Consider the following 16,007-nt stretch of genomic DNA (forward strand, 5'->3'; position numbering starts at 1 on the left):
CGTATGCATTAACTGTGTATTCTAAAGTTTTCCATGCAGGCCTTCTTAAACATTAATACAAAGTAGTAAGACAGATGTTCTTTGTTCAGTATGTAAATACATTGTCTCAACTTATGCTCGTGGATTAGTTTCATTGCACGAGTTATCTCTTTACACATAGGTCAACGAAGGACAAGGTCTCGGTTCATGACTTCAACAAGTAGCCTGCAGGCAAATTACACATTAGCTATGTACAGAGGTCAAGACGGCCATGTTGTATTCTGCAATGACATCGTCCACCATTTTAGCTCACAGGGTGACTTTTGTGCAACGAATCCTAATATGGCGGTTTGCCCTAAAATGGCGGCTTACAAAGATTTAAGGTCAGGACCTTGCAACACAGATTTCTTTCGCATGCGACTTTCAAGCAGCTTGGCGTAGGCCAATATTAATATATTTATTACAATAGGAGGCATGATATAATTTCTATTCCGACAGTAGAATGGGCCTACTTTCCTGCTGCCCTCTTCTCCCCCGTAATGGTGTGGGTTAAGGCGCCAGGGCCCAGACCTTCTAGCTGTATTTTTGTGCAGTCTCCGGTACTTCTCAGGGCTTCCAGTCACTCTGCCCGCATTTTGGTACCTGTGTGGCCTTGCTCTTCCCAGTCCGCTTGCGCCGAATTTCAGGCATTCTTTAATGTCCTTCCGGATCACCACGCATCTGGATGGGTGAGTCCGGTGTCCCTGTTGCAATTTCCTCCGGGCCAGTGTTTATTTAGTGCTGGACTACAAGGCTCTGTCCACTGTCCACTACGTTTTTGCGGTGTGCCCTGTGAAGCTGCCGTTTTTATTCCCCCTTCACTTGGTGGGGGACCGCTGAGGTAGAAAGGGCAAGCAGGCGGCGCAGCCGGGGCAGTTCTGTTATGCAATTGTGGCCCACGCGGCTGTTCTCCAATGCGCGACGGTGCTCACTTGCTCTACTATTCCGCTGCTTGCCCCTCCCGCCTTTGTGCCAAGGCGGGGGTCTTTCAGCGCCGTGGCTTCGTAGTCCTCCCCACTCCCCTGCTGTTTTTCTCCCAGCTGCCTGTGGCACCTTTCTACATAGCACAACGGTGCTCGTTCACACAGGCACAGTTTACTCAGAGTTGTGGGAGTCAGGTGTTGTCCGGTTATATTCCCCAAGTTCCTCTCATGTTTGGTGCTGCTCTTCTTTGTGGGCCCTTCCACGCTTCAAGTGGCAAATGTGTGTGGTGTTTATAACGCCAATGGGCATCCTCCAGAGGACCCCGCATGTGCGGCGCCTCAGCGTTTGTGGTTTCAGCAGGGCAGCAGCCCTTCTCAGGGAGTGTGCCTCTTCCCCATCCGTGTGCCCCAAGACCAGGCTACCATAATCTTTGTTCGCCGTGACGCGTCTCGTGTTCGTTCCTTACAGTCCCTATAAGCAGCGCCGCGCTGCACAGAGCACCTTCAAAGCCCGTGGCACCTGTTTGTTGTTGCGAGCTATTTTGATGTCGGTCTGCAATTATGTAGCCCCTTGTCCTGGGCTGTACAGGAGTGCTCGAGCTCAATGGCCTTTAGTTGCTCCCTCGCAGTTCCCAGAGTTGCAAAGTATTTCTTTTGCCGCTGCAAACCTCCTCCAGCGAATAGCTTCGCATCCCCGAGCTTCATCGATCATTACCTTTCCTGCGCTTCATTTGGCTTTTGTTACAAGGCGCCCCTCCTCTTCGCCAGGATTGCTTAATGGCACGTCCATTGGCAATTCCGCCCTGGGCGCTCGTTCCACAAAGCTCCCTGCGGATCTCTCCTTTTATCTATTTCGCTTTGTTCACTCCTGCCGCGGGCCTGCTCGCCAACATGAATCCAATTCCAGGTCCCCTTCAGCCATCTCATCAAGCATCCTCAGCGCTTATCTAGTGTTTCACAATCCTTTGTTTGGTGGCGCCGGCCATTTTGTTTCACCCGTCTCGTTTCTTCTACAAACTTCTTCTAGTTTGTTTTCATTCCGTGCCAGCATGTGCAGATTGTAACTTGCTTGCAGGGCTGCACCATTACTTCCTGGATATTTTGCTTCGTTCGTGTGCACCAGTAATCCGTATTAATGCTGCATTTCGTCGGATTATGTCGGATCATCAGGAGCCTCTGGTGAGATGCGTCCTACTGCATGGCCCTGTAGCCACGCCTCCCTCACAACGCATTGTCAAGTAGTTTTAATCCAGTGTTAAACAAGTTAACATATATATGGCATACATTACTCACCATAATCGTATGTCTGATGCTTTTATCTGCTTAGATTTAGATGCTTTGCATAGGCCATTTAGTGGTAGGTGTAGAATATTGCATGACTTCTTTTCTAAAGTCGAAAAGGGTTGTTGACTGGGCATGTTTGTAATACTATCCCTAGTGTGACGTACCTAGAACCCATGATCCTTCACACTTCGAAGTCCTTCAGATTGGTTTGTTTCTGACATGAGGGAGCATGAAGTGTTTGTGTGAGTACATAAGAGGAGGTGTAAGGTATTTGATGTCTATGTACCTTCAACTCCAAAAGGGAAGGAAGGGTGGGCGCATGTGAATTTAAGCAGATATAAGCATCAGAAATACAATTACGGTGAGTAATGTATGCCTTCTGAATCTTGTGGATCTACTTGGAATCACATGCTTTACATGGACTAGTGAGCAGTTCCTGGAGAAGGTGGTTGGAGGTTTGAAGGTACAGCAGCAAATTGATGTTTTAATACTGCTTGTCCCACCAGCAAATCTTGTTTGGAATGAATATCTAGACAGTAATGCTGTGTAAGGTATGTATGGAATTCAAAATAGCTGCTTTGCAAGTGGCATCTACAGGGACATTTGCAATAAAAGCTAAGGTAGCCCCTGTGCCACGTGTAGAGTGTGCTCTGGGTGTGAAAGACAGAGTTTTGTTAGAATGGGAGTAGCACATTTGAATGCATTTAACTATCCACTTTGAGATAGATGACTTGGAGACAGAATCCCCTTCTCTTCCAGTAGCTATGGACACACAGAACTGACCAGTCTTCCTGATTGGCTTTGCTTTGTTAAGGTAATACACAACAGCCCTCCTAAAATCTAACGTATGGAGGCTTTTTTCTGTTAAATTGGTTGCGTTTTGGAAGAAAGTTTGAAGTTCTGTGGACTGGTTGACATGGAACTTTGAAATATATGTAGGTGAAAAACGTGGGTGTGTTTTTAGGACCACTTTGTCTTTTTGAATGGTTAGAAAGAGATCTTGAGCTGAGAGTGCTTGTAGTTTACTAACCCTGCTGATGGATGTAATGGCAACAAGAAAAGCAGTCTTGCAAGTGAGATGTTCAAGACTGATTCTGTGCATTGGCACAAAAGGGGAACCCATGAGCTTTGTAAGTACAACCTTTCAATCCCATCTGGGAGTTGGGTTTGAAATAGGTGGGTGTAATCTTTTAACCCCTTCCATGAAGGCTTTAACTGCTGGCACTTTCCACCTAGAAACCTTTGTTATAGAGGTGGTCTATGCAGACAGTGCAACTAAGTGTACTTTAAGAGAGTTGAAACGAACCCTCTGTCCAAAAGGAAAAGCAAATACAGAACAATAGGTGAAGGAGAACAATCAATTGCATTGATGTCTTGAGTTTTGCACCAGATAACAAATCTATTTCCATTTATTGTAGTAGCAATGTCTGTATTTGGTTTCCATTCACCCTGGAAGATGTCTATACATCTTTGTGGTAAGTTTAGATGACTAAGGTCTGTGACTGCAGGATCCAAGCGGTCAGGTTCAGTGTTTGAGGGCACGGATTGCATAAGATGCATGCACAGCCGGGCGTGAGGTACTATGCAAATGCAGGAGGTCATCATCCCTAGTAGGTGCATGTCCTTCTGTACGGTTATCCAACGACCAGTTACATAATGTGAAATTTGAAAAAGGATATTTTGTACCCTCTCGTTGGATGGGAAGACTAAATCGCCTTTTGTCTGTATTTGGGTCCCAAGAAACTGTATTGTTTGACTGGGAACAGGACTTGATTTTTGTTCTCGTTGATTAAGAAGTCTAGTTTGAACAGCAGGTTGATCGTCTCTTGGGTGTGCTGATGACCCTCTTGACGTGTATTTCCTGTTATAAGCTCATCGTCGAGATAAGGGTACACTGTAATCTACTGTTTGCGCTGGTGGGTAGCTGCCACTGCCAGTACTTGGTGAAATACCCTTGGTGCTGAAGATATGTCAAAGGGAAATACTTTGAACTGGTAATGAGTTGTGCCGACTTTGAACCTGGGATTTTTTGTGAGCTGGCAATATTGAAATCTGAAAGAATGCATCTTTCATATCCAATGTCGCAATGTAATCCCCTTGTTTTAATAGCGGGATTACTTCCTGGTGGCTAGTCATTTGAAACCTTTGTGGTTTGACATACGTGTTTCCTGGATGAAGAACTAACACAGGGCACATAGTTGAATAATTTTCAGGAACAAGGAAGTAAGTGGAATAAATACCCTTCTTTACCTCGTGAGGAGGGACCAGTTCTACCGCTCTTTTTTGAGGAAGTGTTTGGAGTTCTTCTTGAAGAATCTGTTAATGTTCATGCGACATCTAGCGCTGTTTTGGATGATGATGATGATGTTGTTTTGATAGGAACTCTATGGAGTACCCTTTTGTTATGTGGAAAGCACCCACTTGCCTGACGTGATCCTCTCCCATGCGTGGGTGGATTGTGATATTCAAGCCCCTACCGTGGTAACGTGGGAGGGGGACCCGAGCTGGATCGTCATTGTTTTTGGGCAGTTGTGCCTTTACAGGCTGCCGGCTGAGATCTACCTCTACCCTGTCTAAACCCTCCTTGATAGGTAGGCCGAAAGGGGTGTATTGCATTGTGATATTTATTTTGGCTGAATGGAGGTTTAGAGGCTCTTGGGTAAACTTGGCCTCGAAAAAACCTGTGTGTATTAAAGAGGCCTCTTTGAACGTATGGTTTGTCTGAAATTTGTCCTAGAGATTTTATAGTCTTGTGTTCTTTCTTGGCTGTTTCAAGGGCATCCTCTACTGCCTTCCCAAAGAGCACATCGCTTTCAATGGTCCTCTTCTGCCTTCCCAAACAGCACATTGCTTTCAATGGTCCTCTACTGCCTTCCCGAAGAGCACATTGCTTTCAGTGGGCATATTTAACACAGTTGCATGTGTTTCCAATTTAAATCCTGACGACGTAGCTAGGGATGGCGTTTTTGTAAGGTTCCCTCTGCAACAATTCTGACTGCATTATGTGCTGCATAGATGTTGCCTTTAATGTTATTCGCCACCTGTCTACCTTCATTGACAGTTTTTAAAATTTCTGTACGAATAGGGTCTGGGACAGAATCTAGTTGTGTTAGCAATTCACACCTGCTATGCGGCTGATGTTGCTACATTTTTTTCCTAATGCGAAAAGCTTTTTGCTCTTTCTCTGGGGGTGTCTCAGCAGAAGCTAATGGTGTACCTACTCGTCTTGGCCCGAGAGGATAGCTCAGCGGCAACGTGCGCGCCTTGGAAGCAAGACGACACGAAGCAACACAGGTTCGATCCCCCTTCCGCGCTTAGAAACCTCTGAGTGTTTAAGCGCGTTACAAATACGCAACAAAAACAATTACGCAATTAAAAAAAACAATTCCTGTAACAGCGCCTGGATCCCCGCGGGCTGTGTGAGCGCTTTAAAAATTTAAATATATAAATACTCTTTTGCAGGTGGTGGTAACCACTAAGGAGTCAGGTTTTACGTGACCCTTGATGTACAAAGGGTCAGAAGGTGCAGGGCAAACAGTCTTTCCTATTCTGGGGTTAACATCCCTGGTAAGTGATAGTGTAACTAAATAGGGTTGTATCCTTTATTGACTGTAGTAAAGGTATCAGCTGACCTACTGCAGATTTTTCTTCGAGCATTTAATCTCCGAAATGTAGATTGTGGGGAACATCTTACGTTTGTATTTTAAAGTGATCTGCACCAGCCACTGGCTGATCAACATCTGGAGGTGAGGGGATCAATAATTGATCATCACAAGTATTCTCATCACCAAAGTGATCACCATAACAGTCAGTGCTAGGTAAGTATGTCTACAGTCCAATTGATATTGGACTCTACAAGACTTATCCCTTGTTTTTAGGGCCCCAACTTCTAATATAGGCCTGTACTACCCAAGGCTGGTAGAGTTGCAGAGTCGCCTGGCTTATGTTAGGCGGAGGATTATGAGCTCTAAATCAGTACAAAGAGACCAGAACATGTATACAGCCAAAGAAAAACGTACACACTTGTAGTTAAATCAAAAGTAGCGATTTCTTTTATATATACACAAGCCATTTAGAAACTAAAGGAATATTGTATCAACTAGCAACATCAAACACACATTTAGAATAGTAAGGAAATAAAGCAGGTGAGTACATTGTTATATACTTTTCTTATCCACACACAAAGTGACTTCAATTAAGGTCAGTAAAACTACTTATTTTAAATGAACTCTGCAGTATTCAAGTTTAGGTAAGTTCAAGAATGCAAAGAGCAACAATGACAGGTAATCAATACTAGTAGCAACTCTTAGAATGTTTTAGCAGTCTTTTCCTTAGCAAGAAAGGAGTTTTTAAACTCAGGTTTTTGGAGGGGAACAAGCAATGCCCATGCTAAGAGGTTCAGAGGATTTACTGTCAGGAAATCAGCATTGCCCAAGCCAATAGGAATGTGACAGTTCTGATGCAAATCTTCTTAGCACAAGTAAGTAATAAGTTAGTTGGTCTTTGTAAAAGCTCAGGGGTTTAGGAGGAGCCTCCCTGGGGGGGGAGGAGGGGACACAAGCTGTTAGGCCTGGGCGACTGAAAATGGGTTAACACCCAAACAGCTGAAACAGTGCTCCAAAAGCAAAGCAGCGACACAAACGGCTTCAGCTAAGTTTACCAAGAGCCACACAGTACCTTGAGAGTGAAGAAGCTGATGCAGCTGGACGCCTTCTGGATGCACGTCTGAAAACCTGGTCTCCCAATCCTTGGTCATGGTGATGAAAGGGGGTACCCTGGATGGGCTCCTGCAGCAGTAGTTAAGAGAGGGACTCGCCAGCAAATAATTGTTCGTACTCCTGCGTCGGTTCGTGGTTTTTGCGCCTTTTTCTCAACACCAGTAGCTAACCATCACTGCAGGTTGGAATCTTCTTGTTTCTTGGTCCTGCACTCTGGCGAGGGGACTCTGAGGAGAGGATTTGTGCTTCTGGATGTCCACACGGATGCAACCGAAGTTCCAGCGAGATTCGTCAAATGCAAGGCACTTCATAGTGGTCGAGGTACCCCAGGTATAGGGATTCTGCAGCCCAGGAAGGTTGCAGGACGTCGGGGATGGCTCAAATTGAAGAGTGTCTTAGGACTGGTTATGCCCACCAGCCCAGAGGAGGAAGTAGTCTTTGGCAGAGCTTCCCTGTCGATTCAAAAATTGAGACAGGGCAGCAGCAGTACTTCAGTGGTGCTTATGTGGTTACTGGAGGTGCTGCAGCCATCTCTGGCCATTTTCTTCTTCTGAGCTTCAGTTCCAGTGGTGGATTTAGCCTTCTGTCCCAAAAGCCTCGCCTTTTATGCAGGAACACATTAATTTGGTCCTATGGACCTGTCAATCATTTGGGGGTGGGGTATTTTTTTGAATGTATACATATGCACTGGCAACATTCCAAATTTGTATTTTCAGTTTTATTGCGTGTGCCAAATTAATACTCATCACACTTTCCAAGTTTCTTTTAAGAGTTAGTCTTTTTATTTTTTGATCTGGGTGCTCAATCCCTTATTCTTGTTGGCTCTTGAATAAGTGAAATCTCTACACGTGTTTCACCCTTGTTTGTGTCACAAGAGATCATCAGGAGAGATTTTAGCAATTTTGTTTACTTTAAGTAGATCTGGCATGAAAATTTGTTCATTCGAAAGGGTGTCTATATGATTTTTAAGAACACAATTATAGGGTCCTTTTAGTTGTTGGCCTTTTCTTTTTTCAAATAAGAAAGTCACTGGTTTGGAGAGATCAGTGTGTCACTCCCTGGCTCCTTCATTCGGTGCCTTTGGGGGGTGGGGTTGGGGGTGGGGATGGGGGTGGAGGTGTGGGTGGCTGTCCTTGCGGGACAGCCAGCTGTCCAGTTAAAACTGGTTCCAGCCAGGCATACCGTAAGACAAAGACCAGGGAAGTTTCTGGCTCCTCCCTCACTTCCTGCCTCAGCAGGCACATTGGAGCCTTGGAGGACTTCACAAAGGGATCCTGCCGAAGGCAAAGCTCAGGAGCCACCCCCACCTAGAATGGTAGAAGAAGAGCCAAGAAGGAACACACAAACGAAAGGTGATAAAAGAAGACTGGGGCCATTGTGGGAAAATGGTCCCACATGGGTGCTGTACGGCATCTGTGGAGGCAGCACAGTGAGTAACACAAAAATGGTCAAAAGGTATCCACTGCCACCAGTCATTTAGATTTGTCTTTTACTGTAACTATAAATGTTACGGGAGCAGTGGGGAAGGATTTACAGTGTAGCCCCTAAGCACTCCACATAAGGTGGGGTGTGCTGATCCACAAAAAGAAAGGTAAGTAAGATTAAAATGATCCTACCATTCTTTAGAACAGTAGTTCTTAGGAACAAGTAATAGAAATAGGAAGGGAAGCCCAAGGGACTCCCAGCAACACTGGACAGAGGGTGCTGTGAGCTGCAACAATTTATTACAGATGCCTGTAGTGAAATACACAGAGGAATGCATGACTCCATTACTAGTAAAAAGAATACATTGTCATAAAAACTAGGGTTTTCATCTCGGAGCAAAAAAAAACAGTGAGTGGTAAAAAGTTCCACTCGCTTGGGAGAGTAAAGCAAAAAATCCCAGATGTCCAGCAAAAGTGCTGGGAGTCTCTCAGGTGGAGGGGATTTTGCACAAGAAATGAAAATTCTCCCTAACAGTCAGTATTGTCCTGATCCACATCAATGACTTTGTCTTGTGTAAGAGTGGTTATATGGGGCTGCCAAAGGGCATCCACCTGTAATCTGGAGGATTTAGAGGGAGGCGCTCCTTGAAATCTTTATATTTGTCTCATTTTTCCATAAAGGATTTGAAGAAAGAAACCTTGTGTATGGTTTGTTGGAATTTCTCCGTTGTCCAAGGGCCTGAAGGTGTTTCTTTAAAAGGGAATGTAGCATCTTCAGGGTATGATGTGGGCTATAACCCAAAGCATGTGACAAAGGAGAAGAGGCTTCTATGTAATATGAGGTTTTTGGCGATGTATGGTCTTGCACGAAATCTAGGAATGCAGTTGTTTTGCCGGTTTTTTGTCTGTCGAAGCATGCTCGGTGCTGTGAGTAGTACTGGGAATGGGAGTCTGTTTCGGCATACATTTTGATGAGTGTGTATGGAAACTTGCAGTCTGTATTTTATATGCGCAGATGGATTATCTTTCGCTCGACAATAGTTTTTTTGGGCTTTCATGGCACGCATGAGGTCTGGGTGCAGAGGACTGCATTGAGACAGAATCGCTGAAGGAGCGATTCTGTTCTGCGTGCCCATGCTTCGACTAATGTTTTTTTTTGAAAGGCTTGGGGGGGGGGGGAGAGAGACGCAGACGCGCCGGCTGTGGTCTCCATAACGATGCCACCGGCATGCCTTTCGGAGGACGGGGGGGGGAGTGGCGCTTGGGAAACTGCTGCTCCCGTTTCCTGTTCGGCGTCACTTTTTGCGTTAAATGCTTCCTCTTCCTCCTCCTTTAACTCTTCAGCGACTGCTGGCACCTCTATAGCAGCCTCAGCCTGCATGGCGTGGGCCACCTAACGTTTAGTACGCTGGTCCTTTAGAGTCTCTGGTCGAAAAAAGTTGGCAGGCAGTACAGCATTTTTCAGGGTGATCTCAAGGAAGGCACTGATTGCGCACCTTATGGGTGTCTTTCTAGCAATACTTTTTATGATGAGAGGGGCAGAATTTAAAAGTGTTCTCCATGATAAAGGAAACTTGTAAAAGTGTAAGTAGAAAAGAGGGGAAGGCCTGAGGTAGACCGAAGCTGCGGTGGCAGTCGACGAGGAGTCTGTCGACGATGATCTTCGTCCGTTGAAAGCACGGCCAAAAAGAAAGAACTGTGTTGGTCTTTTTAAGTAATAACAATAAGTAATAAAGGCTACATGCCATGAGCTCTGCAACTTGCGACCATCCACTGACGGGGTAAAAAACAATCTGAGGCATGATATGATATGCATTTCTAATGTGCCTATACACAAGTGTTTCAAGGCGCTAGGGACCATGGGTACTAGGGACGTCACACTAGGGGGATAGTATTACATACAGCCCAGTCGATGTCCCTTTTTGACTTTTGAAAAGAAGTTCCGCAACACTCTGCACATACCACTAGATGGCGGCCTATGCAAAGCATGTGATTCTAAATCCACAAGTATCAGAAATATTAAAATATATATATCCTATCAGTGACAAAGCTTTAGTCGAGAGAGTTCAGGTGATCGGATTTAACGAAACACAACCCTCGAAATCCAGCCGATGTGGGAAGTGAGGACCATCTTAACTTGGCACCCCACCGTAGATGTACCCCATGATGTAAGTTTGTATGTCATTGAAAACCCCTTCGGTTATATTATGTATGTGCCATGGGCTTTCAAATGGCAGGACTGTTACTCACCAGTTGCTGGACTGGTCGGGGCGTTGCTCAACCTTGGGATAACACCGAAGAGGGAGCAGCTCCGGTAAGTATTCAGTCTAAGCTGGAGTGTACAATGGTACGATCCAGAATCGGACATCAACTCGAGGACCTCTTTAAGGCAACATACCCCTTTGCTGTATAACAAAAACAGTCAGAGGAATCAATTACCCAAAAGAGCGGGGATATCCACACCACCAAACCCAGGCTGTAAGAAATAAACAAAAGCACAATTATACGTCACTGACTTTGGACATCACTGCATAAATTCAAGATCAGACCAAACGGTACCTGAAAGGAAGGGTTTGATAGGGCTCTATGGCAACTACAGGTGGTTATACTGGGATCAAGAATACTGGAAACAAAGAAAGGATAGGTAAGAATGATAACCTATTGATTTTCAGGAAAACAAACACCAACGACCCCAGGCTTACCCAATAGGTGTTTTCAGGGAGGAATGTACTAATCAACGGTAGGAAAAAATAACAAACAGGAAGGTTAGTATAGGAGGACTAGCCCGAACGGAACGAGGGTCGCAAACTAGGTCCGGGATGATGTACTACAGGAGAGCGTTCAGAAAGTGCACGGTTGCTGGAGAAAAGTGTCCCAAACACAGTAGTTCACACAATAGTTCCCCGGGTAGTTCTGATAACTTCCAAACACAGGGGTTTCGGTATGAATTTGTTGAGCAGCACAGACACTTGACAGCCGGAGAGGCAGGTAGGCAGACAGGCTTACCTTAAGGAACAAAGCTAGCGTAGAGGCTCAGCAGGTAGCCAGAATCGCTATTGAGGAAGCCGCTGCAAGGTGCAGCGCGCTGGCAGGATGGCTGGCTGGAAAGAACCGAGGCAGCGTGGAGGCTCGGCAAGCAGCCGGAACTACTGCTGAGGAGCCGCTGCAAGTGCGGCAAGCCGACGGGACGGCTAGCAACGGTCCAACTTGAATCCAAGGGTAATCCGATAGGTCGAGAAACGTTCCTTGTTCAAAAAGTGGAAGAATTCTGGATCAAAGTAATGGTATGACAAACACTAATTAGAAGTAGCGTTAAACCTTTAGCAATCGTATTTAAAGGAGAAGGCGTTACCTTACGCGTAGTGCGCGTAATCGCTGTGTCATAAGACTACCCGAAACACGGGCAGCAGAAAAGCCACGTCTCCATGGTAACCTCCAGCGTTGCCAAACTGGAGATGCTTGAAAACGGGGAACGCGGCAGCGATTCATAACAAGGACGCTGAGTTAAGATGGTTATCACCTCCCACATACGCAAAAATAATGTCCACGTACATGTTGTACCAATGGTTTGTTCCCAAAGACCCATTGCCCCGGCCTAGTAATATGATCTCTGCAGATGTAAAACTATTTTTTTTACGCACCCTAGTCCTGCGATAATTTCCCAGAGATCATTTCTGATTCCTGCGGGAGCATGACAGTGTGCTGATTCCTGCGATAATGTTAAAAAAAAGTCAAATTGTCTTCCTGGTCCTTGTATGCATTCATCTCTTTTCTTCTTCACCCCACTCGCCTCAATTGTTTTTTCCCCTCCCTGAGCTTCTCCATTTGCCCCATCATTCTTCGGTTCACATGACGCAGTTTCATTTCCTATCGCGTCTTGCACTCTTGCCAAGATAATCTTGCAAGGCTCCCCCAGTATTCCTCCAATAAGCAAAAAACCTTGAAAATAAGTCTTTCCTGTCCTCACACCCACTCACCATGTGTTCCTCCTCCTCTTTTCTTCATTCCGCCACTCTCCTCAATTGCTTTTTTCCTCCCTGAACCTCTCCCACTACCGCCTATTACCCTTCAGTTCATGTTGGGCAGATTCTTTTCCGATCGCACCTTGTGACATTGCTGCTGTAATCTCGTGAGATTCCTCCAATAAGCCAAAATTGTTCTACCCATAACTGGCTCCCCAGTCCACCCCCAACTGCTGACCCCAACCCTACTGGTGCCTGATTTGATCGTATACTTTTTTGCTTACAAATAGCACTTTGAGTACTTTTGATTTTTGGCTCTCCTCGCCCATCATCTCAGGAATAGCTTGCATCGGACAAAACGAATGGCGAATTTGCCTTTCTGAAAAACCTCGCAAGATCTCTGCGGCAAAGCATGATGGGAGATAAATAAAAGTTGTTTGGGAGCAGGACACGCTCTTCTCTTTCGCATATTTTAAAATCTACTGGGCAGATTTACCCCAAAACAGCAAAAGAAATGACTGTGACACTTTTTGCCCAAGTTATTTATTTATTCAGCCTACATAGGATCAATCCATGCTCTATCTCTATCGGAAAATTAATCGGACAAGGCCCAAACTAGCAGTTTTTGGTTTTCTTGATACCTTTCATCTTTTAACACTGTTTCCCCAAAATTTCCAGTTTGGGAACATTTCATCCAGATCGTCCAGTGAGGCAAAGGTCTCTAGTAATAATATTTTGGGAAAGTCTATGTACACAGGCTTCACCTTAACTAGAGGTTGGCTATAGCTGCCCTATAATATATATGTATATATGAGTGAGAGGATTTGTGTTAGAAAGATCAGAAATGCTATAGAAAATGATTCATAAGTGGGATAGAGAGAGCATAGACTTAGTCCTATGAAAGGGATGTATTGTGTTGCCTTGCAGGTGTGGACCTTTCGAATATTATTTATTCTGGCCATCCTCCCCTGACAGCTGAGACTATTGTGTACAGGCGCGTTATAAATGCCATATCATATTCCACCAGGATTGTGAACTGATTCAATAACCCACTGAGGAGGTATCCTCTTGGGAAGTTGCTTTATAATAATGTTCATTTGGAATGTTATGTTTGAGGAGAACAACACATTGGCTGAGGTTTTAATGGACTGAAGCAGACTAAATGCTGAAGGACTAGGTGAAAGGGACAGTTTAGTCACTGATGATGTTGGGGCTTTGTTGGGCAGCGCATTTTATTATCGGACCCACAGAGATCTACATCTATAGGACTAAGGAGTGATCCTTTTGCTTGCAGGACTTTGCAGAATCTTCACAGCCACAAGCGGGAAGCACCGCTGACCAGGAAACACCTTCAGGTCACGGCCTATGGAATGGTAAGTGGTTTGCATTGTAGAACTGGGTGCGTATGTGCATGTTTGGGGCACATCCAGATGTACCATGTGTGTACCCGTCCCATAAGCGCACTTCCTTGGTTGCCATGTCTTTTGAAAGCATTGAGACATTTCTTATGTTCTAAAATGCAAAAGGTTGATGTAGCTTAGAATCTAATGTTTAATATTATTTGTATAAAGTTGCTGCTTCCCTAAGGCCTCTGGAAAGCAGTGATGATACTTTAATGAAGCTGCGTAATCCTTGTAGGTAGGATCTCTGATGAACAAGTATGTATGTATGTTATGAATTAGTAGCCACTGAAGATGAGTTTGAAGCCAAATACAAGTTCTTTGTTAGGGTAGAATGTTATTTTCAGAGTTGGCTTGTCTCTCTGAGTGGGTCCCATAAACGTTTTTCTCGCTTCTGTGTTTTTATTTGCACTTTCTTTTTGTAGTCTGCTGGACTTGTACTGAAGTCCTCTTACTACTGCAACCCCCTCATCCTGATGTGCTCCCTTAGCTGTCCAAATGGCCTTTGGGGTACGAGTGCTTTTTAAGCATACCATTTTGCTCTGCAGGTGATCTAGCAACCTGTAAGTGTATTGGAGAGAAGGCTAGTGGCAGCTGTACTTTGATTTGACTACACCAAGGTTTTTAGACCTGTTTCATTGTTAATTGGCGAATGCTGTTACATTTGTGTTTTGGGCCTTTTTCCGAAGTCTGTAAATCGTGCTTTGCGCTACCTAGGCTCTCACTAAGTGCCCATTGAACCAGAATTCACATACTTTACTTGTATTGCTTTATTTCGACAGAATAGTCTTAAAAGCAGTTCACAGAAAAGTAAAAAAAAACACATTAGTTACATCGTCGCAATCGCTTCACTCATAATTACTCCATTAAAATTGCACAATCAGTGCTTTACCTTAAAACCAAATAAAAACAAATCAGCATTATACAGACAATAGCAGCTTGTACAGAAAGTTGTCTTTACCCCATAGCACTGTTCAGCAACTTAGCATTCCTCATATACATTTTTCTTGCCCAGCTCAGATAACTTGTAGTGGAAAGCACAGCCTCTGTCTCAGTGGCATCCAGGCAAATTGCCATAGCACCAGCTAGGGACCTACATCCACGGCTTAAGAACAGAGGCTTCAGGGAGCGTTTCCTCAGAGGCATGGTGGCCGGACAGAGTAACAAATGGTGTTGTACCGTCTCTTTAGACTCACCACAAAGGAAACATGATGCAGAAACTGCAACATTCCATCTATGTCGAAATACAGCAGTCGGCAAGATTCCAATCTGGAACTTTAAATATAATGCTCTTTCTCACCCGGGCGAGACATTGTCCAGGTATATTCTTCGCAGCCTGCCCGTGTCTTTATTGAAAGATAATCAGCCAGCTGCTCAGAAGCCCTGGATCTTCCTTGAATGCCCTCCCGGGCCTTTGCCCCTGCTGCGCTCTTGATTGCTTCCTTTGCAACCAGTGTGATGATTGAAGGATTTGACGAGTAATCCTCCAGACCCAGTAAACCCAGATATCCTTTCACATGGGCAGCCCACTTTAAGGAGCTGCCCCTCTGCTAGGACAAACTCTGTAACGGCCTCTTTGTATTTATGAAGGTGAGGATTAGACCAGAGGCGAGCCCAGTAAAGGACCGGGCGTAAAATGCAGATCATCTCAAACCCCTCCAATCCAGTTTCCAAAAGCACTGGGATGTTCAGGCCCACAGTGGGCAACCCAAGGATATTATTCAAATATTTTTCTCAGCCACTGCAAGGGACTGGTCTCCACCTGCCCCCAGTTCCGCCCCAAACAATGCTGCCTGGCGTACTTGTGCTCTGTAGGCCTCCAGCGAGACCCACACTGCCCCATTCCTTTGTTCGTTGGTGAATCTAGTGAGGGTCCTGCTACATCTAGTCATGGTGTGGTTGGCCTCCTTAACCTGCATTTTCCAACTGCATGATGCCATAACTCTCAGACCTAGATAATCATAGGACTGGACCTGCTCCATTGCACCCCACTCTACAAAGAGAGATAAGGGCTTGTGCTTCTTCTTGGAATTGGCATTGACGATCGTAGCCTTGGTTTTTGTGATATTCAAGGCAAGCCCATTCTTCTTTGCAAAAAACACAAACATCTCCAGCTGTTTGTACACACCAGCCGGCGTGAGAGAGAGGAGCACAGCATCAGCGGCAAACAATAATGCGGGGAACTTGTCGCCTGCTAGCAAAGGGGTGTTAGTCGGGGCGGCCAACAACCTCTTCAAAACTTTATTAATGAAAATGCAGAACAGCCTCGGCGCCAACA

The 16,007-nt window shown here is 45.1% G+C and overlaps 1 protein-coding gene across 2 annotated transcripts in view; it reads left to right on the forward strand.

Annotated features, from left to right (window-relative positions):
- POMT2 (protein O-mannosyltransferase 2) overlaps positions 1 to 16,007 on the forward strand; it is a 296,276-nt gene that overhangs the window by 91,167 nt on the left and 189,102 nt on the right. For both annotated transcript variants that reach the window (XM_069638005.1, XM_069638004.1), the window contains exon 12: positions 13,624 to 13,702. In XM_069638005.1, the coding sequence (XP_069494106.1) occupies positions 13,624 to 13,702 (79 nt within the window). The remainder of the gene's footprint in view (positions 1 to 13,623; positions 13,703 to 16,007) is intronic.

The sequence above is a fragment of the Ambystoma mexicanum genome, chromosome 14 (genome assembly GCF_040938575.1).
Source record: "Ambystoma mexicanum isolate Mex_15411 chromosome 14, UKY_AmexF1_1, whole genome shotgun sequence".
Taxonomy (NCBI): domain Eukaryota; kingdom Metazoa; phylum Chordata; class Amphibia; order Caudata; family Ambystomatidae; genus Ambystoma; species Ambystoma mexicanum.